The sequence below is a fragment of the Hyperolius riggenbachi genome, chromosome 8 (genome assembly GCF_040937935.1).
Source record: "Hyperolius riggenbachi isolate aHypRig1 chromosome 8, aHypRig1.pri, whole genome shotgun sequence".
Lineage (NCBI taxonomy): Eukaryota > Metazoa > Chordata > Amphibia > Anura > Hyperoliidae > Hyperolius > Hyperolius riggenbachi.
This window is the reverse complement of record NC_090653.1, coordinates 79,184,527-79,209,835: the sequence shown is the minus strand read 5'-3', so window position 1 is coordinate 79,209,835 and position 25,309 is coordinate 79,184,527. Positions and strand designations below refer to the sequence as shown.

The following is a 25,309-nucleotide window of genomic DNA, read 5'->3' as shown; positions in this document are numbered from 1 at the left end:
AGCTGAGTATAAATAAGGAGTAATTGTGCCCCAATACATGGAAGAGAAATTTCATTCCACAGTTTGATCAGATATCTGTAAAGAATATTCTCTTTTTATAACCCCTTTAGACGCTTCCTCTTCAGACTCACCGTCCCCCAGGTGCTGCTCATGACCATAAAGTTATTATTGATGCTTGCAGTTATTGCTAGCAGTCTTTTGTCTGTATAGTCGAACCGGCTGCCAAAAACAATAGAGCAGATGACATTGGAGACTGAGCGGGCAAGATATTGGCTGGGATCTACTGGAGCCCCTAGGAAAGAAATCACACATTACAGTAAATTTTTTTCTTCATCATTGTTACACCTTACAAAGTATATACCCATTATTTTATACTAGATATTAGGCCCGTAACAGTACCAAGCGCTAGAACCTAGCAGGGCTGGGAAAACGCGATTCCAGTGATGCATTGCCTCACCTGCCACTGCACCCAGACCTTGGGATGCCCAGAATACAATAAATACATGGACTATCAACTCCTTTCCTTCACACAAGAGGGGCAGAGTGGTGGCATCCATGTTTCTTGGCACCCGTAATCCTTGCGTTCATTCCGGTCTCCATTCCCAGCTAAGCTTTGGCACCATCTAGTGCTCACTTTATGTAAAGTCAGCCGATCTGCATGCTCTCCATTCCCAGCTCAGCTCTTCAGTGTCATCTAGCGGCCACTGTTGGTTATGTCAGCTCTCTACTCTCAGCTCAGATCTCGCGGGTCATCTAGAGGCCACTGTTGGTTATGTCAGCTGGGGCACACTCTCTACTCTCAGCTCAGCTCTCCCGGGTCCTCTAGAAGACACTGTTGGTTATGTCAGCTGGTGCGCATGCGCTCCGTTCTCAGCTCAGCTCCCGTGTTATCTAGCGGCCACTGTTGGTTATGTCAGCTGGTGTGCACTTTCTCCATTTTCATGTCATGTCATGCTGTGCATGCGTAGAGCAAATGAAACTGACACAGGTGGCGGAGGACGCAGCGACTCAGGGATATTATTATATAGGATGACTGGGGAAAAGTCCAAATGGTTTTCCACTTAAAATTTGTGATCAGATTTTCCCAAAATTCAAAAAGAAAACTATTGTCAACCAACGAGTATGGTTAGTTAGTGCCACGTTTGTGCCAGTTTGTGCTGCAGAAATCACTGTTCTATCTCTTTCTATTTTTGCGCTATTAAAGATTTCTATAAAGATCAAACATCTGCCCAGGGTTGGGGTGAACTAGTAATCTTTAATAGCTTCAAAACTAAAAGATAGAACAGTGATTTTTGCTGTACATACATGCCATGAATCAACCTGCTTCCATATCTGTAAACATTTGTAGGGGGCCTGGGAAATGTTATTTACTCTAAAAAAAATTGCTATTATCTTCAAAAGGAAAGCAGCACAAATCCTAATTTTTGCAGAACAAATGGGTACAAATGTAGCACTAACCACACATGATGGAATTTTTTATACAGTATGGGCTGATCGTAGTAGGGCCAGCTTCATGGAGCACATTACCCAATATATATGGCAAGTATTGTGCAGATCAACACATTTATAAAAAGTTGCCCAGATTTGACCTGGGGACCCTTGTGCTTCAAGATGAGAGTGCTATCCCCTATACCAGGGCTGTTCATCTGATGAAGCCCTAATGCCACACTTACTTGCCTAGACTATATTTTGTGTCACGCCCCCTTCTGTGGCAGGCTCACCTTTTCTTTGCACTTGGCTCAGCTCCTGACATCAATGCTCTGCCTCCCCAGCTGAAAAATCTGGTGCTAGACACATCCCCTTCCCATGAAATTGGATAGTACTTCCCAGTGCCGTACACCATCATGCCACAGATGCAGTGGCGTAGCAATAGGGGGTGCAGATGTAGCGACCGCATCGGGCCCTTGGGCCAGGGAGGGCCCTGAAGGATCCACCCTCTATCACAGTATTAGCTCTTTATTTGTGCCGTGCTTGTAGTAATCACTTCTATAGATGCTTTGAATCGTAGTAACTTAACACACTGTTCCCCATACTTTTATTGCAACTCTGACACTGTGGTTGTCCTTGGCAGGTTTTGGTGCGCCGTATCAATTGTTTATGTATAGAGTGCTTGGGGGGGGGGGGGGCATGTAAAACTTGCAACGGGGCCCATAGCTCCTTAGCTATGCCACTGCACAGATGCATTAAAGGGATACTTAAGCCTGGAATAAAAAAAACAGTTTTACTCACCTGGGGCTTCTACCAGCCCCCGGCAGCCATCTTGTACCCTCGCAGTCTCTTACAGATCCTCCTGTTCCCCGCCGCCATTTTCGGCCAACAGGCTTACTGCGCCTGTGCAAGCCTGCCCACGCGTCTCCTTCTTCGCGTTCCCATCCACAATAGTGAACTGCACAGGTGCAGGATGATATTGAGGACGGGATTGCGAAGGAGACGCATGGCCAGGCCTGTCGGTGAAACGAAACTAGCTGGCGGCGGGAGACTGGAGAATCCGTGGGTGACTGCGAGGGCACGGGACGGCCGCAGGGGGCTGGTAGAGGTTACAGATGAGTAAAATATATATTTTTTCCAGGCTTAAGTGTCCCTTTAAAGACATACAGTATTTATATAAAGGCAAACCCACCTGTTTGTTCCAAAAAACAGGGAACTATTTTTTCTACTTCCATAGAAGAAAAACGTCTAAAACACTTTGGAGTCAATTCACAAAACTTTTCCTTAAGTCTTATTCATCACCCTTTAGTAAAAAATAACCTTTCAGCACATTTACAAGCAAACTAATCACTCATAGTAAGTTGCCCCGATTCACTTCATTTCAATATTACTTTTCTTAACTTAATTATATTATATATATATATTTTTTGCTCCTTGGGAGTGTAACATGGATAAGGTGAAAACAGATGAAAACAGGTGAAAAAGCTTTGTGAATCAACCCTTTTTGGGTAGCAGGAAAAAAGGCTGCTGGCGGCTAGTGGATGAAAAGGGCGCCGTCAAAGACTCTAATGCACTTATCATTAATACGGCGAAAAAAAGCTCAAAAAGGGGCCCTGATAAATATTGTTAACAACATTAGAACATTACAGTATTTGAAATGCCAGTATGTTATCGTTTTAGAAGCTTGCAACTTTATAGTTTTTGTCATTATTTTGTTTGTATGTACAGATTTTATGCTATCAAATATATTATTGTTTCTATGTGTAAAAGGGTGTTTCTGCAGAGCGAGTGGTTAGGGTTAGGCACCACCAGGGGGAGTGGATAGGGTTAGGCACCACTCGAGTGGCAGTTAGTTTTAAGCAAAAGAAAGGCGAGCATGCATAAATATGCAAATAATATTGCTAATAAAAACAAAAATTTTAAATAAGGAGGGTTAGGTCACAGATCTGAAACAATCACTAAAGCAAAAAGAGGAGGAAAGAGGAAAAAAAACCCCTACAATGACTATAAATTATAATACTGGAGCAAAAATTGGACCAAAAAGCGCATATAAAGTAAATACATATATCTTTATAAAAAGCCAACTACAAAGATTAAAAACAGTTAAAAGAAAGGCGAGCCGTATCCAAGCCTAGGCAGGCCCCAAAATGATAATCAATAAAAATGAATGAGTCCCGCAATCAATTTATATGCAACACATTATCAATTATAAGGTTATACATCATTTCTCAAAGAGCCGCGGTCTGGGGTCAACAGTGTCACACGTATATCAAATATTGTCTCTAATAGATTGCCACTGGACCACAAGCAATTTAAGAAAAAATATAGAGATCGTCCCTTTGCAGCTTTGGCGGAACTAGTCGGATTGTCGCGGGAGCGCCCATGCAGCCGTCCCCATGCCTTTCCACTGCTTGATCTAGGTGAGCCCCGCAACCTATCTCCTATATCCTGCCTCTATCTCATTTCACTATTCACTCTGCCTTCATAAACTTTGATTCTCAGGGTTGTTTTTTGATTGTTTTTGTTGCAGCACGAGTTTGGTCTTGTTCAATACTGATACACGTACCTTTTTCACTTGCATTTTTGCACATGATTTATTTCTTTATATTGAAGTCGCATTTATGGCACTAGCACTTTATATTTAGTTGCATATTGTAGGAGATGGACAGCATTATTTGCATTTGCATATATATATATATATTTTCTTAAATTGCTTGTGGTCCAGTGTCAATCTATTAGAGACAATATTTGATATATGTGTGACACTGTTGACCCCAGACCGCGGCTCTTTGAGAAATTACAATGGCTTGCAAAAGTATTCGGCCCCCTTGAAGTTTTCCACATTTTGTCTCATTACTGCCACAAAAGTGAATCAATTTTATTGGAATTCCACGTGAAAGACCAATACAAAGTGGTGTACACGTGAGAAGTGGAACGAAAATCATACATGATTCCAAACATTTTTTACAAATCAATAACTGCAAAGTGGAGTGTGCATAATTATTCAGACCCCTTTGGTCTGAGTGCAGTCAGTTGCCCATAGACATTGCCTGATGAGTGCTAATGACTAAATAGAGTGCACCTGTGTGTAATATAATGTCAGTACAAATACAGCTGCTCTGTGACGGCCTCAGAGGTTGTCTAAGAGAATATTGGGAGCAACAACACCATGAAGTCCAAAGAACACACCAGACAGGTCAGGGATAAAGTTATTGAGAAATTTAAAACAGGCTTAGGCTGCAAAAAGCTTTCCAAAGCCTTGAACATCCCACGAAGCACTGTTCAAGAGATCATTCAGAAATGGAGGGAGTATGGCACAACTGTAAACCTACCAAGACAAGGCCATCCACCTAAACTCACAGGCCGAACGAGGAGAGCGCTGATCAGAAATGCAGTCAAGAGGCCCATAATGACTCTGGACGAGCTGCAGAGATCTACAGCTCAGGTGGGGGAATCTGTCGATAGGACAACTATTAGTTGTGCACTGCCCAAAGTTGGCCTTTATGGAAGAGTGGCAAGAAGAAAGCCATTGTTAACAGAAATGCATAAGAAGTCCCGTTTGCAGTTTGCCATAAGCCATGTGGGGGACACAGCAAAAAAATTTAACTTTTTGGCCAAAATGCAAAGCGCTATGTGTGGCGGAAAACTAACACTGCACATCATTCTGAACACACCATCCCCACTGTCAAATATGGTGGTGGCAGCATCATGCTCTGGGGGTGCTTCTCTTCAGCAGGGACAGGGAAGCTGGTCAGAGTTGATGGGAAGATGGATAGAGCAAACTACAGGGCAATCTTGGAAGAAAACTTCTTAGAGTCGGCAAAAGACTTGAGACTGGGGCGGAGGTTCACCTTCCAGCAGGACTACGACCCTAAGCATAAAGCCAGGGCAACAATGGAATGGTTTAAAACAAAACATATCCATGTGTTAGAATGGCTCAGTCAAGTTCAGATCTAAATCCAATTGAGAATCTGTGGCAAGATCCGAAAACTGCTGTTCACAAACGCTGTCCATCTAATCTGGAGCTGGAGCTGTTTTGCATAGAAGAATGGGCAAGGGTTTTAGTCTCTAGATGTGCAAAGCTGGTAGAGACATACCCTAAAAGACTGGCAGCTGTAATTGCAGCAAAAGGTGGTTCTACAAAGTATTGACTCAGGGGGCTGAATAATTACGCACGCCCCACTTTGCAGTTATTGATTTGTAAAAAATGTTTGGAATGATGTATGATTTTCGATCCACTTCTCACATGTACACCACTTTGTATTGGTCTTTCACGCGGAATTCCAATAAAATTGATTCATGTTTGTGGCAGTAATGTGACAAAATGTGGAATACTTCAAGGGGGCCGAATACTTTTGCAAGCCACTGTATGTATAACCTTATAAGTGTTGCATATAAACTGATTGCGGGACTCATCCATTTTTATTGATTATCATTTGGGGGCCTGTCTAGGCCTGTCTAGGCTTGGATACGGCTTGCCTTTGTTTTAACTGTTTTTAATCTTTGTAGTTGGCTTTAATACAGATATATGTATTTACTTCACATGCACTTTTTGGTCCAATTTTTTCTCCAGTATTATAATTTATAGTCATTGTGTTTTTTTTTTCCTCTTCCCTCCTCTTTTTGCTTTAGTGGCAGGGGGCCATATGCAATTCACTTTTTCACCTGAGTTTTCTCCTACGAGAAAAATGTTAATCTTCGATTTTAAATAACATTTTAGCACTTTGCAATGGAAAAAGTATCAAAAAGTAGGCAAAAAAGTACTATCAAAATAAATTATTTTGAACATTTTTTGCTTGCAGATGGTTTAAAATTCATTTTATTGACAAGTTTCAAAATATCACCCAGGAGAAAAGTCAGGTGAAAAATTGAATTGCATATGGGCCAATTAGTTTTAGGCAACAACGGGGGTGAGGGTTATGCATCACCAGGGGGGTGGTTAGGGTTAGGCACCACCGAAGGGGGGGAGGGGTGGTTAGGGTTAGGCTCTACCAGGAGAGTGGTTAGTTTTAGGCACCCCCAGGGGAGGGTTCTGTTTGAGCGTAGGGTTGGGTTAAGCTGTATTGTTCAATTATGTAATGATTTTTAATGTTAATATCTTTTCGTTATCTCCTGTCTGTTTTTAAAATGGTAGTTATAGTTAACCAATTTGACAACGATGTCTATTGTTATTAAGATTTCGTTATCCACCAGTGCCATTTCGTTATCCAGCCGGGCCGTTTTCCTGGCTCCCTTCTTTCATGCATGCCTTTTTGGTACTACTTTTGACACTGTTTGATCACTTCAGTGCAAGTCTGTGGGAAGCCTGTTCAACACATTTACAGTATACTACTTGTTGACCATTTTTTTCAATTTTTTGTTCAATGAGGCTTCTTTTCTAAGGAGGGTGTCTTGCCACACAGATTGTGCTCATGTCTCACACCAGGATTTGTGGGTTTGCAAACCTGCATGTCCACAAATGCTAGCTCACGGGTTGTCTATTCAGCTGGGAAACTGCAACACAACAAGTTCACCCATTGCTATTCTTTTCTCCAAGTTAGGTGTTTCTCTCCAGTTTTTAAGCCTTATTCACCAGAAAAGTGTCTATTCTCTCTTATATAAATGTGGCATTACAAAATCTGGCAAATAAGATTTCAAAAGTACTGTAAAAAGAAAAAAGTTATAGTGACCAGCCATGTGCTCAAATTCGGGGGGGGGGGGGGGGGGAGGGGGGGGGTTGGGGGTCAAGGCTACCTGTCTTCTTCGGTTGGTCCCTCGGCGCCTCCCACGATGCGCTCCACCAGGAGGTCACGTGATTACAAATGCTTCCTCCTTCCGGGTTGAAGGAGAAAGTGTTTGTAATCACGTGACGCGTGTGGACCGCATCGTGGGAGACGCCGAGGGACGAACCAAAGAAGACGTCAGACAGGTAAGCTTGACCTCCCCGCCCAGCCCGCCCAGCATTACTGGGTGAAACCCGGATAGCAACTATCCAGATCACCCGAATCCGAATTTGAGCCCATCACTGATAGTGACCTTGTGATCACCCGTCTTTATAAACTGCCCCTAGATTGCATAAAAGTCAAACCCTTTGTGTTCTTCAACTCCTTGACGAGGAAACGAGACTCCTCCAGTATTCGTTCTTCCACACTTCTCTTTCCCATCCCAAAGTTCTTCAGTGTAAGGAGAGCAAAGCGTCGCAGGTCTTTTTGCTTCTCCCCATTGTTAAAACAGAGATCTTAAAAAGTAAAAAATATCTAAAATCACAAACTTTTGTTACAGTGAGGTTTTCTTATGATGATCATAACATAAATATGTACTGTATACAGCAGGCGTATACCATCATCCTCTATAGAGTATGTTTAGTACCGTTGCGTCTTAATTTGGGCATGAGCTATTACTGATAAACCGTGATGAGCGAAAATGCAATATTCTTTTTGTATAAATGTTTGCAAAAAATGTTAAATTCGACTTTCGTGCAAAATCGCTATTGAAAATAATTTTGTAATAAGTGATTTTTCACATTTTTGGCAAATTAAAATATTAAACAAATGAAAAATAAAATGAATTTTCAAGTTTTTGCATTAAAATACCAACTTTTTCGTGTTTTCACAATAAATATTGATTTCATGTTTTTTGTGAAGAAAATTACAATTTTCGATGCGAAAATGACTTTGGTGAAAATTTGCGAGCAACACTGCAGATAAAATAAAATGAGTAACATCTCACCACTGTCCATTCCCTCAATAAAACCAATGGCGTAACCAAACTCATTGCCACTCATTATACTGTCCTTGCCACGATGTGTGTTCGGCTATGTAGCCAAACTCGTTACTATTCCATGCACTATGTTACTGTTCCATGCACGCTATGTAACAGCCCATCGGGCCACGCCCAAAATAACCTTTTTGGAAACCCTCAGCGCACCATTGCCACAAATTAACATTGCAGTTTGTGGTGTTGCTGATGGCACCGCTCAAGCTCAAATTACCTAATCTGTCCAATATATGGTTTTACAGAAAAAGACACGGATACAGTACATAAAAGAAGTCACCAAGTTAAATCAGTTCATACTGTTAATTCTGAAATACCTTGTTTCACTTTGCTTGTAACCTCGTTTAAAAAAAAGGAAAAAAGTTCTAATCTGTACATTACCTAATTATTATATAACTTTATAATTGTTTTGTATAGCATTTTTTTATGTAGAATTATTATTAGAAAATAATAATCTCCTTCAACATTTTGCAGCCTGAAAAAAATATACAAAAATAAATAAATCATTTTTTCAAGCTATAATAGCAACATCTAAAGGGGTTATCAGGAAAATTACCTAAAATGAGGTTTACTCACCTGGGGCTTTCTCCAGCCCCTTGCAGCAAACTGTCCCACGCTGACCGCTCTGCTCCCCGCCGCTGCCCCGGTCTCGCCGCTCAGCCTTACTGCGGCTGCGTGAAGTGCCACTGCCAATCATTGCCATGCGGGCCGCGGCAGCGGGGGGGGGGGGGGGGGGAGAGCGGTCTGCGTGGGACAGTCTGCTGCAAGGGGCTGGAGAGAGCCCCAGGTGAGTAAACCTCATTTTAGGTAATTTCCCTGATAACTCCTTTAAGGTAAATAAAGAAAACTGAAAAGGGTCACCCACTCCTGTGTTAGTACTTTATGGAAACACCTTTATCTTAAAATACAAATCTAGACTTAGATTAACATTATGACCCACTACAGCATTTTTTGTTTTTGCTTTCTAGGAATCGCTGGCGATTCTAAAAGTGCTTCACTTCTGAAACTGAATGGCCACGATCCCATTTGAATGATTTGCCGAAATTTCTGATCGCTCTGCATGCAGCATTTTTGGAGCAATTTCATGAGGGAAAGCAAGGGCGAACATTGTTTTCCCTAAAATTGATCAGTTTTTAGGTGGCAAATAGTGATGCTGGTTTCGGATTATGGGTTATTTCGATTATGAGTTTTGCAATTCCGATTCGAACATTGTTGAATTTCCAATGGAAGTGGCTTTCCGATTCAAGTCCGTTAACTAGTCGAACTCAGCTAGATTATGCATAATTATGGTGATTGTGTTTGAACTATTGCATATCTCTGTGTCTCATACTATAAAGCAGCTGGCAAGCCTCTACTGGGTGGCTCTGCATTGGAGTTAGTGAAACCACTACCATGAATAGCAGGCAGGCCTGCTGCCAGCCTGCCACCCGCTGAACGACTGCTGCAGACGTAATAGGGAGGTGCTGCAAGGGGTGTGGCAAGCAAAACAGCAAATTCAAAATGAACTTCCGCACACACATGCAAATCCTCATGGAATCCATCAAGGAAGAAAGCATATGGGATCAAGTCACTAATGGTGCCTGCACTGTGACTCACCAGGTTTGTCACCTCCTCAAACGGCCGCATGAGCCTGCAGGCATTTCGCATTAGTGTCCAGTACTTCAGCCAGAACTTCCCCATCTTCACAGAATGTGTCCTTCTACTGTAGTTGTAGAGATACTGGGTGACGGCTTTCTCCTGTTGTAGCAGGTGGTTAAGCACAAAGAGCAGTGCTCTCTCTCTCTCTCTCAAAAAATATCTGAATTGCTATTCAAAGTACGGATAGTGGAAAAAGTTCGGATTATCTGGGTAGTTCAGATATTCGAAATCTTGCTGAGCACCACTGATAAGGAGGGTTGAATTCCAGCGAGTCGGCTATCGCAAATCAAGCGTCTAACCGGCAAGTTGTTTCTCCGCTGAATATCAGCCAAGCGTGTTGGATTGACTTGAGCTGCGTCATATCAGTTGTGTGAACAATAGCAAACAACTTTTTGGGTTTGTTTTAACATCAAAAGTTGTTTGATAATTGTGCATTTAAAAGACTTTTGTTGAGCATGTGTATGAGCCTTTACTGTGTACAATCACAATCATTTAGGCCAGCAAATGTGATGCCTGCCTGTACATTCCCTAATCATCACATACATTATGGGCTTTGTATTAACTGCATTACATACCATGTTACATTGAACAGTTACTTAGTAGACTAATGTGCTATACAAATAATTATTAATACTATTAATTATGGTTGTCTCACCATGTCCACCTATAAAGTTCATGAACACAGGGTAGTCTCCTCTATCTCCAAATTGTTCATGTTGATCAATCAAGGCCTCTTTCACAGCTCGGTATCCACATATGACAATCCCAGGTTTAGGCCCGAGGTATAAAGAGTAGATTGGTCCATACTGGTCTTTCAACTGTGAAGTAGAAGTGAATGGAATCATGACACATACACCAGGGCTGGATATACCAGTAGGCACTGTAGGCTTGGGCCTATAGGCAGCCCCTGGGTAAAAGGCGGCTCAATGGCCACCCAATGTGCCCCCGCTTCTCTCCATCATTCTGCAGAGTGGTGAGCAGAGTGTTATGAGAGGAAACTCGCCACCTCCCAATGTTCCAGCATAATATGTCACCACAACAGCATCCCCAGTATTTTCTCCTTGGTAACAGCAGCGTCATGTGACATGCCAGCACCTACATGCATTGCATGAAGAGACACCGCTGTTACCAAGGAAAGGAAGCTTGGCGGGCAGTGATGCTGTGGAGAGATGTCATACTGGAATGTCGGGAGGCAGTGAGTTTCCTCTCATTAATTCTCCACTCGCCACTCTGCAGAGGGAACAAGAAGAAAAACTTACTTTACTGGGCTGGGCACATCTGGCTATCTATATGAATGGGGGGTGGGGTTGGGCACATCTGGCTATCTATATGAATGGGGGGTGGGGTTGGGCACATTTGGCTATCTATTCGGGGAAGAGGGAAGGGGCACATGTGACTATCTATAGGGAAGAAGAGGGCACATCTGATTACCTAGAGGGAGGCACATGTGACTATTTACTGGGGGAGATGGGGGCACATTTGTCTGTCTATAGGGGGAGAAAGAGGGCACATCTGACTACCAATAGTGGGGCGAAAGGGGCACATCTGACTATCTATATGGGGAAGAAGGGGGGCACATATGGCTATATGGGGAAGTGGGGCACATCTGACTATGGGTGGAGGGCGGCACATCCAGCTACCTATATGGGGGAGGGAAGAGGGGCACATCTGACTACCTTGTCTTTGGTAATATTTCCATTACCTTGTGTGGTTTTATTAATTAAGAAAATGAAAATAAGAAAAAGAAGTCTGACTTGAGGGCTGTAGTCTGTGTTAAGAGGCAAAGATTAGGGTGCCAAAGCTTATGTGCCTGTAGTCTCCTGAGCTCAAAATCCAGCCCTGACATACACACAAAATCCATCCATCCATCCTCCATATATATATATATATATACTGTATATACACATTGGCCTTACATGTTTTAAGTGAGGGCTGGAAGGGGAAGTTATATCTCCCTTATCACCCACAGTTGTTTTGGGGGAGGAAAGAAGTTATTGAAAACTGTCCATCTTGGGCCCCTGAGAGAGGCACTGGTAGGCCACAAAATATACGTCAGGCAATTAATAATGATGCCATGACCTCAACAGTCTGCTAAAACTACATAAAGTACAAACAAAAGATATATCTGATGATGAAAATACTGTGTACATTATTCCTGATTGTTTTTAAAAATCGTTAATGCTTTGTAACTTAATACAGTTTTGTGAGATATTTTTCTCCAACTTTGTATCACCTTTTACTTGGATACAATAGGGTATGGTTAAATGTAGTAGAGCTGGTACCCAAGATACCAAGCAATATCCACATTGCTCTTTCTGTTTCTTATTAAACATACCATTACCTGGGTAGATAAGAGTTTATAAATAAATTATGATAGTTCATTTAACATTTTTCTTCCAACTGCAGGGAAATTATGCAGTTAAATACAAGATTCCCATGGGAAATTATACATTATGATTACAAACTATGATGTGAGTAGAAGAGGAACCTGTCTAATCCAACTTACAATCTAAGAGGACACATAACATATAATGATGAGTCCTATAGCAATGCTTACCTTCATCAGTGCACAACCAATGTCTTTTGTGTCTATCTGCAAGAGATTTCCAATGAAAGGTAATGGCATTGGGCCAGGAGGAAGTGTGACTCTCTCTTTTAAAACCATTAGGAACGTCAGGATGATATAAGACACAATGAAGATGAAGAGAAGGAGAATTGTGCTGGACCAATCCATACTGCCACCTGTATAATGTACAATGCAAAAAAGTAAGTACAAAAAAAAAGCAAAGTCTATTGCCTTTGGTTTTAGATATACATCTCTCTCTCCCTCTCTTTCATTTCTGTTTGAGTGTTTACAAATGCTGCAGTATGTTCAATAATATGTTCAATACATTAGGTTCAATAAGTGTTCTTGAAGTCTGATGAAAAACATTAATAAGTCTCCATACACTAATGGACAAATGGACTTTAACTATTTATGCAGCACAGACGTGAGCTTCACGTCTGCAGTGGCAGCTGCTACAGCTGCAGGGATGCGCTAGTCACGTCCCTGCAGTTTGCTGTGCTGTGAAGGCGATCCTGTGGGCAGATGCCCGCGATCATGCTGTTGCCAGGAGCAGGGGGGGGGGGGATGGGCTTCAGGGGACAAAAGTAAAATACATGTCCGCCGAGAATAAACACTGTTTTATTTCCGCTGCCCAATCGTATGAAAAAAAGGTTCCCATTCATTAATGTCCCCGCTGGCACTGTGATCGCAGGCTTCCAATGGAGGCCTGCATCATTTCCCTAGTTACAATGTAGCAATACAATGTTTCCTAAGTAGCATATTTTGTACGCTAATAAGATTTTGCTCAGCCGGGACATCTTGTGGCCAAATAGTAAAATTACACCTACACCTTTAGGGAATAAAAAAAAAAAAAAATAATATCTATGTCAAGATGGCATATTATTATTAAATAATGGACTAAATATTAGTGATGGATGTAAAACTGAAAAAAATGCACCTTTATTTCCAAATAAAATATTGTCACCATGCATTATACTAGGGATATAATTTTTACGTTGCAATAACCGGGACAAATAGCCAAATAAAATGTGTGGATTTTAACCATTTCTGCCGCCCGCACATGATCCTCATGTCCGGGCGGCTGCTCTGCTGCGGTGCCGCACTTCGGCGTGCTCCGGCACGCGATTGAGGGCGCGCCCCAGTGCAGTCCCCCGGTAGCCCTGGGATCAGTGAACGGGAACATGGTTCCCGATCACCGATCCGTGTCCCCAGCAGAAAAGCCAAAGCGCTTTTACTAGAGGCTTCAGTCTTTCTGCAAAAAAAAAAATTCCCCGTCCCCCTTGTGCTTCCGGTGATCAAGAAGCACAAGTAGAAAAAAATAAACTCAAGGTAGCCATCTTGTGGCCAAATAGTAAAACTACATCTACATATTTTTTACAATACAATTTACACATATAATAACATTAAAAATTAACTGTTTATTTCCCACACCAAAATATTACCCAAATACAATTTTTAATGAAAAAAAAAATTACAATAAAAAAAACAAAACACATAAATAGTTACCTAAGGGTCTGAACTTTTGAAATATGCATTTGAAGGGGGTATACTACGAACATTTTTTAAATTATAAGCTTGTAAATAGTGATGGACGCAAAACGGAAAAAATGCACCTTTATTTCCAAATAAAATATTGGCGCCATACATTGTTATAGGGACAACATTTAAATGGTGTCATAACTGAGACAAACGGACAAATAAAATACATAGGTTTTAATTATGGTAGCGTGGATTATTTTAAAGGTATAATGGACAAAAACTGAGAAATAATGAAGTTTTTCAATTTTTTTCTTGTTAATCCTGTTAAAATGCATTTATAAAAAAATAATTCTTAGCAAAATGTACCACCCAAAGAAAGCCTAATTAGTGGCGGAAAAAACAAGATATAGATCAATAAATTGTGTTAAGTAGTGATAAAGTTATTAGCAAATGAATGGGAGGTGAAAATTGCTCTGATGCATAAGATGAAAAATCCCCTTGGGCTGAAATGGTTAATTATGGTAGCATGTATTATTATGTATTAAAACTATAATGGCTGAAAACTGAGAAATAGTGATTTTTTTTCCATTTTTTTCTTATTATTCTCCTTATAATGCATTTAGAATAAAATAATTCTTAGCATAATTTACCACCGAAAGAAAGCCTAATTGGTGGCGGAATAAACAAGGTATAGATCATTTTGTTGTGATAAGTAGTGATAAAGTTATTGGGGAATGAAAGGGAGGAGTGCTAAAATGTGAAAATTCATCTCGTACATAAGGTGAAAAATACCCGCAGGGTGAAATGGTTAAAAGGGAACTTTAACTAAGGATTGAACTTCATTCCCATCAGTAGCTGCTACCCCCTTTCCCCACAATAAATCTTTACCTTTTGCATCGATCGAGCGGAATGGAAGATATCAGGAATAGGTTACTGTTCACATGATTTCGATTGACACAGACTCAATTTTTGGTTTCAGAGAATGGAGGCACAACATCATTTAAATGTATTAGTAAAGGAGAATCGTACAGGATCTCGCTTGTAGAATGTGGGCCACTAGTTGAATGACTTTTGACCAACCACACTGTTAACCACTTGAGGACTGCAGGGCTAAACCCCCCTAGTGACCAGGCAATTTTTAGCTAAATTGGCCACTGCAGCTTTAAGGCCAAGCTGCAGGGCCGCACAACTCAGCACACAAGTGATCCCCCCCCTTTTCTCCCCACCAACAGAGCTCTCTGTTGGTGGGGTCTGATCGCTCCCCCCATGTTTATTTTTTTTTTAATCAACATTTGTGTTGCTGCTTTTTTAAAAAAAACAAACTGTTGATTTAAACCCCTTCCCTCCCTCCCTCCCTCCCACCCCACAGCCGGCCAATTACGGCGATCGGCTGTCATAGGCTTCTGCCTATGAGAGCCGATCGCTCTCTTGTCCCCCATGGGGACAGCCGTGTCACACGGCTGTCCCCAGTGCAGCGCTGCTGCTCATCGCAGCGCTGCACCTGGTAAATAGACGGCGTGATCGCCGTCTAACAGTCTCCCGAGCGGAGACTGAAGGCGGGGCGGAGCTCCGCCCTCCGTGCATGAGATGCGCGCGCACCATGCGCGCGATCTCATGCAAAACAGAGCCCCAGGACTTTACGCCAATTGGCGTTAGGCGGTCCTGGGGCTGCCGCCGCGGCCACGCCTACTGGCGTGACGCGGGCGGCAGGAGGTTAAACGCTAAATAAAGTCGATTGCTTAGTTCCCTGATGTAAAATCACTACCTTAAGATCTCATGCTTACATGGTTATTTTTCCTTAAAAAAATAAAATAAGATTTTATATATATATATATATATATATATTATTATTATTATTATTAATATTTAGTATTTATATAGCGCCGACATATTACGCAGCGCTGTACAGTGTATATATATATATATATATATATATATATCTTGTCAGTTGTCACTAACTGTCCCTCAAGGAGCTCACAATCTAATCCCTACCATTGCCATATGTCTATATTATGTAGTGTAAGTACTGTAGTCTAGGGCCAATTTTTTTTTTTTAGGGGGAGCCAATTAACTTATCTGTATGTTTTTGGAATGTGGGAGGAAACCGGAGTGCCCGGAGGAAACCCACGCAGACACGGAGAGAACATACAAACTCTTTGCAGATAGTGCCCTGGCTGGGATTTGAAACAGGGACCCAGCGCTGCAAGGCGAGATAGCTAACCACTACGCCACCGTGCTGCCCGTTTTTTATATATATATATATATATATATATATATATATATATATATATTTATATATATATATATATATATATATATATATATATATATATATATATATATATATATATATATATATATATATATATATATATATATATATATATATATATATATATATATATATATATATAGTGCTGTCCATAATTATTCATACCTCTGGCAAATTTTGACTTAAAGTTACTTTTATTCAACCAGCAAGTCATTTTTTTTATTGAAATGGCATAGGTGTCTCTTAAAAGAAAATAAGACAGTGTACAAGAGGCATTATTGTGGAAAAAAAGCATTTTATTTACATTTGAGCAAAAAGTGTCCAGTCCAAGAATATTCATACCCTTCACAAACTGTCACAGTCTGTGGGAAAATCCAAATTTCTATACCATTCCAAATAGTCCAAGCTGTTCTAAAGCATCCTAATTACCCTAATTAATTGGGAACAGCTGTTTTAATCAACTCAACAGGTGAAAAACAGCAGCTCTCTACAGTTGGTTTGTGGACAGTCCTGGCTAAGTCAAAGGAGCTCAGTGAGGACCTGCAGTTGTGCATTGTAGCTGCTCACAAGTCAGGAAAGGGCTACAAGGCCATTTCTAAATGTTTTCAATTGCCAGTGGCTACAGTGCAAAGTATTATTAAAAAATACAAGCTGTTCCACACTGTGGAAAACCTCAGAAGATGTGGTCGGAAGCTAAAAGTGAAACCTTTGCTGGCCAGGAGGATAGTGAGAGAGGTGATAAAGGATCCAAGGATCACCACCAAGGCCATCCTGGTGAATCTGGGCTCTACTGGTGGCAATATCTTAAGGCATACAATCCAGCGGACACTGCACACTGCTGGTGCAGACCAGGGAGGACGCCACTTCTCCAGATAAGGCATACAAACGCTTGCTTGGGCTTTACAAATGCTCATCTGGACAAAGAAGAAGACTTCTGGTCTTCTGTGTTATGGTCAGATGAAACAAAAAATTGAATTTTTTGGTCACACAATGATGTTTCCTTCATTTGGCGTTAAAAAAGAGAAGCCTTCAACCCAAAGAACACCATCCCCATTGTCAAACATGGTGGTGGGAACCTAATGCTTTGGGGGTGTTTTTCAGTCAATAGACCAGGGAACCTAATCACAGTAAATGGCACCATGAAAAAAGAGCAATACATGAGCATTCTCAACGACAACATCAGGCAGTCTGCAAAGAAAGTTGGCATTGGGCACCAGTGAACATATCAGCATGACATTGACCCAAAACGCACAGCAAAAATAGTGAAGAAATGGCTAGCAGAGCAGACAACATTAATGTTTTGGAGTGTCCCAGTCAGAGTCTTGACTTGATTCCAATTGAGAATCTGTGGAGGGAGCTAAAGATCAGGGTGATGGCAAGAAGACCCTGCATCCTGAAAGATTTGAAGCTCATTGCTAAAGATGAATGTGCAAAAATACCTGTGGAGACATGCAAAAAGCTGGTCTGCAATTATAGGAAGTGTTTGATTGCTGTAATAGCCAATAAAGGCTGTTCTATTGATTATTGAAAAGGGTATGAATAGTTTTGGACTGGACACTTTTTGTTCAAATGTAAATAAAAGCTGAGAAATGTTTCTTTTCCACAATAATGCCTCTTGTACATTGTCTTATCTTTTGGGACACCTATGTCATTTCCTGTAAAAAAAAAAAATGACTTGCAAGTTGAATAAAAGTAACTTTAAGGGTGGCCATACATGGTACAATTTTTTATTTTTTCTTATTAGATAATTTAGTTCGATTATTAGATTTTTCCAGCATGTCTGATCATACTTTTCTCGAAAAAACAGGATAATCGTTCGAATTTTTTGATTAAAAAAAAAAATATTTTCAACTTTCATTCGATTTGATCATTTAGATCGAATAAACGGGATAATCGACTGATTTTATTGTACCATGTATGGCCACCATAAGTCAAAATTTTCCAGTGGCATGAATAATTATGGCCAGCACTGTATATATATATATATATATATATATATATATATATATATATATATATATATATATATATATATATATATATATATATATATATATATATGAAAAAAAAAGTATAGCCATGTAACCATTACCACTTTGTGGTCACAACTGCAAGTTATAATAATGCTGCCACAGGGAGTTGGTAAAAAACTGTATTTCCAGAGTTTTTTTTTCAGTATTTTCTATAAAAAAACCAAATATATAAGTTAATAACCTGGTAGCTAACATAGGCTGACAGCACTGTGCAGTGCATTAGAGTTCAGCCAAACTTCTCCTGAATCTAAATTATCATGGTTAGTAAACAGTGTTTGTATATCAGCGAGCTTGGATTTCTTCTGTGGAAGCAGTGGCATAGCAATAGGGGTTGCAGAGGTTGCAACCGCATGGGGCCCTTGGGCTAGAGGGGCCCCAAGGGACCCTCCCCTAACTGCAGTATTAGCTCTCTATTGGTCGTGTGTTGGTAATAATCACTTCTATAGATGCTTTAAATGCTAGTAATCATTAACAAACTGTTCCCCATCTCCTGCTTGCACCTCTGACACTGTGGTTGTCCTTGGCAGGTTTTGGTGCGCTGTGTCAATTGTTATGTATAGAGTGCTTGGGGGGCACCAATGTAAAACTTGCATCGGGACCCATGGCTCTTTAGCTACCCTACTGTTTGGAAGTCATTAAAAGTGCATTTGAAAGCACTGGATGCTATCAATATGTCTACTTCCATGAATCAGGAAGTAGAAACGGTGCTTATTTATTTAACCCTCTTGGCGGTATGATTCTTTCCGGATTTTAGGGTCTAAAAGCGGTACAATGTTTAGCACCCTTTCAGACCCTAAAACCTGGAAAAACTCATGCTGCCAGGGAGATATGCACAGCCCCAGCAATCACTCACCTCGCTGGCTCCAGCGCTGCAGTTATGCCTCCATCCTCCAGGTGGCGCTGCAACTCTAAAGTGACATTGCCGGCTGTCGTCATGACGACAGCTGGTGATCTCACCAGGAGGAAGCAGAGCCCCGGAGGAGAGGAAGAAGAATGGCGTCCAACGTCGGGATCCCTGGGAGGTATGTAGAAAAGCTCCCGCTGCACGCATTGCTCTGCATAGAGCCTCCAGCGGCTACCACGAGCAGAGGTCGGGATTACCGCTCTGAGCTGCACTTTTCCGTCCCGACCCTAGCTCGGTGTTGCCGCCAAGGAGGTTAAAGATTTGTATCAGTTGTAAGGCCTCGTTCACACTAAGGGCATTTTCGGCCTTTTTTCAAGCGCAGCCGATTTTCAAAATCACCCACAAAACGCTTGTGCAATGATTCTATGGGAAGGTTCATATAGTGCATTTTGTCCACTTTGCGCTCTGCATGTACCATTTTTGGGGCAATTTTGATGTAATGTAACGTATAGGAAGAACGCTAAATGCTCACAAAATCACTTTACGCAGCGATTGCGTCACGTTTTTAAGAATAAATACATTGAGTTCACTTCCTGACTGATGTCAGGAAGTGACAAAATGGAATCGCTCTGCAAAAGTGCTTACAAAAGTACTTTGCCCAAAATCGTAGCACGCAGTGGAGCGCTGGGAGGGGGGAAAAATATGGAAAATCGCTGCTGTCAGTGATTTTGCATTTCGATTTTAGATGTGAACAGAGCCTAACAGCTGTTGTGTGTATTTTAGAGCAAAGAGGACATTCCGAGTTCAGGTCCGCTTTAAGAGAGGGATCACATAGCTGGTCGAGAGGTCACTCAGCTGACCGTGATCCAGGAGGTCCCATAGCTGGCCGTGATCCCAGCTCATCCTGGAGGCGTTTTATGTATTTAGTGTTGCAGGCACTGTCCAGCATGACAGGTAAAAGGAGTTCAAACACACACATACAGCACTGCTTCATGTATGCTGCAGATAGAAAATACATATATTGCTCTAATACAGTTACCATTCCTACCAACGTTCTACAGTGGATGAGACTGACACCTTTATTGCACAATTATTTAAAGTGTACCAAAGATCAACACATCTAAAGACTGAATACTTACCAGGGGCTTCCTCCAGCCCCTTAAGCACATGAGTCCCTCACCGTCCTCCTGCGATCTGCTGTTCAGCTACGATCAGCCCCAGTATCTGGCTCAGTTTTGTCAGTTGGGGGTCTTCTGCACATGTGCAGTAGACCTGGACTGACGCGACTAAGCCAGTTACCCGAGCTGGGTGAAGCCTGTGGTCTTAAGTGGTTAAGCAAAGTCGACCTCCACTGGTGGACAATGACAGATTTTTAATTATGCCTTACAATACTGCTGCTGTAGTGCTAGAATGACTTTCTGATCATCACCTCAACACTAATGTTGCTATTGAGTGCACCAGCACTGTTTATTTCGCTGACATCCCAGAGAGTGACAAATTATTTATCCAATTACAGTGCGAGCATCGGAGACGAAGTCCACATTTTTGCCAAGAGCACAAAGCGACACTTCATTAGCTTAGAGGCTTGACAGATAATGGTACTCAAAATACTGATGTTTACAAATACACTGCAAAGTTATATTTGAACTTTCTGGCTGGTAGAATGGAAGACTGTAAAATCAGCAGGTTTGTTTGGATGATAACTGCCTCTTCTCAGACTAGCATACTACAACCGATCTGAAACCTAAAACGTCAAAATTATCAGAATTTCCCTATGAGATTTTCTGCTTGGACTCCTAAAGAGTAGACTAGCGGCCGCCCACCACCCAGATCTCATCCACGCCAATTTCTACATGATGTTTGTATTGTTTTTTTCTGTTTGGTATTCTGCCTTGCCTCCGAAAAAGCATACAGATTACTTGGCTTGCAGACATGCAAAAAGGGCTATGGGGAAATATGGGCATGGGAAATAGCCGCTAGTAGATTATTGATAACATTACTGATATTCTACTATTGGGTGGCAATTCTGAAAGCAAAATATCTAAATTGTACCAATATTTTACAACCTATGACACTAAACCTAGCCCTATTGCCACACAAGCCCACCCTCTTCTGTTGGCTAACCCTAACCTGGCGGCAGGATGACTCATTACCTCCTTCTCGCTGGAGGTCTTCCGTTCTCTAGGTGAAACTTCCTGTTTACACAGGAAGTTGCATGAAGCACTTAGAGAAGTCCTCCAGCGAGAAGGAGATAATGAGTCATCCTGCCGCCACCGCTGCTGCTGCCCGCTGCCACCAATGAATGCAGGAGGGGGAGCGCTGAGAGGAGAGCCCGAGGTGAGGGAGGGGGAGGAATTTACTCCTCCCCACCGATCTGCCACACTCTCCTCTTATGCTACGACCCCTCCTGCCCCCCAAAACTCCCTGAGCGGGCCCTGGGGGGATTATTTTTTTGCAGGGAGGCCCGGGGATTTCTAGGTACGTCCCTGGCTTTTAACGATAGACCCTGAACTATGCAGATCAGGTGCTCTGACTGAAGTCTGACTAGATTAGCTGCATGCTTGTTCACGTGTGTGATTGAGGTCCAATAACTGCCCCCCCCCCCACTGCAGCTATGACTAGAAGTACATGTGGGATTAAGAAGACTCTATCGGATCCAGACCCTTTCTTCTAAACAGGTGGGTATCCAACTTTTTGTTTAAATCTCTCTTCAGGGTTACTTTAACCACTTCACCTCTAAGTGGTTTTCCCCTTAAAAAATCCAGAGCAATTTTCGCCTGTCAGCACTCCTTCCATTCATTTGCCTTTAACTTTATTACTACTTATCACAACGAAACAATCTATATCTTGTTTTTTTTGCCACCATTTAGGCTTTTTTTTTTTTGGGGGGGGGGGTACTGTTTGCTAAGAGTGATTTTATTCTAAATGTGTTTTAGCAGGAAAAATAAGGAAGACACTGGAAAAATTCATTATTTCTCAGTTTTCAGACATTATAGTTTTAAAATACTACATGCTACTGTAATTAAAACCCACACATTTTATTTGCTCATTTGTCCCGGTCATTGCAACCTTTAAAAATGTTTCCCTAGTACAAAGTATGGTGACAATATTTTATTTGGAAATAAAGATGCATTTTTTTTCAGTTTTGTGTCCAACACTTATTACAAGCCCACAAAAAGTAACAGTAACCCTCTTGACATACATATTAAAAAAGTTCAGTCCCTAAGGTAACTATTTATGTATTTTTTAAGTGTATATTTTTATTTCTTTTTTTATTGATTGTTTTACAATTTTATTTTTTTTTGGGGGGGGACCTATTGGGGAATGTGGGAGGTAAGGGGTTAATTTTAAATGCAAAAATATATCTTTTAATTAAAAAACAAACGTTTTTAGATCTAATTTTACTAGATGTCCTTGCGCATAACTTCCCTATGCATAGTTTAAATAAGAAGTTATGCGTGGACGTGTAAGTATCGGCTTTTGTGAATGAAGATGCCGTCTCATAGACGGCCGTGGTCTTTCACCCGGGGACTTAGATCAATGAATGGGTACTGTGTGGGTAACGAGCGCGGAAGCGAGTGGGAAGGGATGTAGTAGCTACGTCCCTGCAAGGAGATATGGGATTTTGCAGGGACATAGTTACTCGTCCTAGGGGAGGGGAAGTGGTTAAAGCCCTGTTCTAAAAACCCTCCACAATTCAATTTTGTCTTCTACAAACAAAAGATAATGTCACATATTCCCTTTTGCGGTACAAATTGGGAGCCCTGGAATAAAGGAATGATTTATATGGGTCTGCCCACCTTCCTGAATTAGGCCTCGTTCACATCATTCAGCGCAGATGGTTGTGCGATCGGAACGCAACGCGTCCGATCGTACGCCATCTGCACTACTATGCGCTGCGCTGCAGATCCCATTCATTCATTCATTCGTTGCGATTCCCAAAAATGCGTGCAGCACGCGACAGGAATGGTAGAAGGGCTGTCTATGCCCTTCTACCGTTCTTGCGTGTTGCACTCTATACACGCTGCAAAAATGCGCACGGCAGCATGTATAGTCTGAACGAGCCCTTACTCATATGTGCTCTGTGTCTCAAGGGGGCAAAAATGAGATTTGTGAAGTTGTTTATGTGAGGACTAGTAATTTAGCCCATCCCATTAATGGGCACAAGCAGCCACCCGCCATATTGTGCAGGCACGGCCATGGCATGGGCATGGGGCGCCCCCACCCCACATGCAGCCACGGTCCTGCATGTGCGCACTACCCCAGGCAGCATTTCAGATGCATGCATGTTGGCAGAGATGGATTAAGATGTACTTGAACTCTAGGCAAGGTAGTAGATTTGGGCAGCCCATGTGGTACTTTTAGTAAACTGAAGTGAAGAGAAGTCAAAAAGGTGGCAATTTAACCCCTTGACACCCATTAGGCCCCAAGCACCTGCCTAGCTTGCCTGGTAAATAATCCTGCTCTGCATGTTGGATGAACTCCTACTAAAACTACATTAAATCTTTGGGATATTATTTGCACATGTACAGATAAATATATGCATAATAATGGGTTTAAGGAGATACTGTTATGACGTTTTACATAGTTTTGACTCTAGAAGCATTGACTTGAATTACTGTAGTTACGTTGTTAGATTTTGATTATTATTTAACAGATGTATCTTTAGGAAATACATGATGCGTTTTAACTTGTTGTAGGTTGTATATATTGTTAACTGTTGTAGATAATACTACAATTAGTATAAGAAAAACTACTGAATAAAGAAAATCCCACTAGCGGATTAAATAAAACCCTAAAAACGTTTATAAACAATGCGTTCCTAAACAACATCATAACAAAAAATTAAAAAAAACTTCATCGTCAATCTTCATCCAAAAACTCCATTCTTTTACTACCAACCCCAAATACACAAAAATATTGAAAAACCACCAGGGAGACCAATCATTTCAAGGATTGACTCATTAACCAGCAAATTATCCTGTTTCGTTGACCACCACTTACAAACACATGTACAGACCTTACATTCATTCTTGAAGGATTCACAACATTTAACACAACTTTTAAAAACCATTGTCTGGCAATCTGATTATGTATGGCTCACATGCGATGTTACATCACTATACACCAACATCCCTCACTCCTTTGGTCTTAGGCTATTCAACATTTCCTGTCCACAACCCTTCCATGCCAAACACCCAGCAAACTTTCCTGACTCAATGCACAGAATTTATTTTGAATAACAATATCTTCACCTGTATGGACAAAATATACCATCAAACAAGTGGGACCGCAATGGGCGCGCGAAAGAGCTGCCCATTGCGGTCCCACTTGTTTGATGGTATATTATGCAAATCTATTCGTGGGCTACATAGAACATCTTAATATGTCACACAACAGCCCGTTCCTCCAAAATATTGTCTTTTATAAATGTTATATTGATTATCTTATTTTTATCTGGAAAGCTGATGCTACACTTATTCCACAATTCATTTAATTTTTAAATTCCAACATTGCAGGCTTACAATTCACCTACCACCACCATTGAATTTCTGGACTTAACACTCTATATTGATACAGATCAAACAAAAACCAAAACCTACTTCAAGCCTGTAGATGCTAACAACTATATTCACTTATATAGCTTACACCACCACCCTTGGATTAAAAAACACACCATATAGTGAATACAAAACAATTTTCAGAAATTGTTCTGACATACAAGACTTCCATATCCAATCCAATATCCTTACTCATAAATTTCGGGCCTGTAATTACCCCCTAAAATTGCTCAGAGACACCAACCACAAGGTTAGAACCACCCACATCCCCTCAGGACCCCCACCCACAGACACTTCCGCTAATACAGTACTACCCCTGGTTCATTACTAGATATAATGCACAACACCAACAAATTCGTACTATTTGGAAAAACAGATGGGAAATTCTTCTCCAAGACCCCTTTTTACGTCCACTATTGCCCCCAACACCGGCCGTAATATACAGAAGAGTTCCAAACCTGCACCACATCTTAGCTCCTAGCTGTCTATGTCCAACCCCCACTATTACACCTCCACCCGTTCATACAGCTGGCTCAAGTCCCTGCCATCATTCCAGATGCACAGCATGCAAATTTATCAATTTCACCAATTCCTTTGTTTCCAGTACTACACGTACAGAGTACTGTATCAAAGAACAAATTACATGTGATTCCTGTTATGTGATTTATCTAACCTCCTGCCCCTGCCAGCTCCAGGACTTGGGGAGAACAATGCAACCAGCCCGTAGCAGAATTG

General features: G+C 41.4%; 1 protein-coding gene across 4 annotated transcripts in view; it reads right to left on the bottom strand.

Annotated features, from left to right (window-relative positions):
* LOC137528949 (cytochrome P450 2F3-like) overlaps positions 1–25,309 on the bottom strand; it is a 109,364-nt gene that overhangs the window by 35,140 nt on the left and 48,915 nt on the right. For all 4 annotated transcript variants that reach the window (XM_068250758.1, XM_068250755.1, XM_068250757.1 and 1 more), the window contains exons 2-5: positions 12,377–12,561; positions 10,475–10,637; positions 7,496–7,645; positions 132–292 (exon numbers count right to left, since the gene is read on the bottom strand). In XM_068250758.1, coding sequence (XP_068106859.1) covers positions 132–292; positions 7,496–7,645; positions 10,475–10,637; positions 12,377–12,553 — 651 coding nt within the window. In that variant the 5' untranslated portion in view covers positions 12,554–12,561. The remainder of the gene's footprint in view (positions 1–131; positions 293–7,495; positions 7,646–10,474; positions 10,638–12,376; positions 12,562–25,309) is intronic.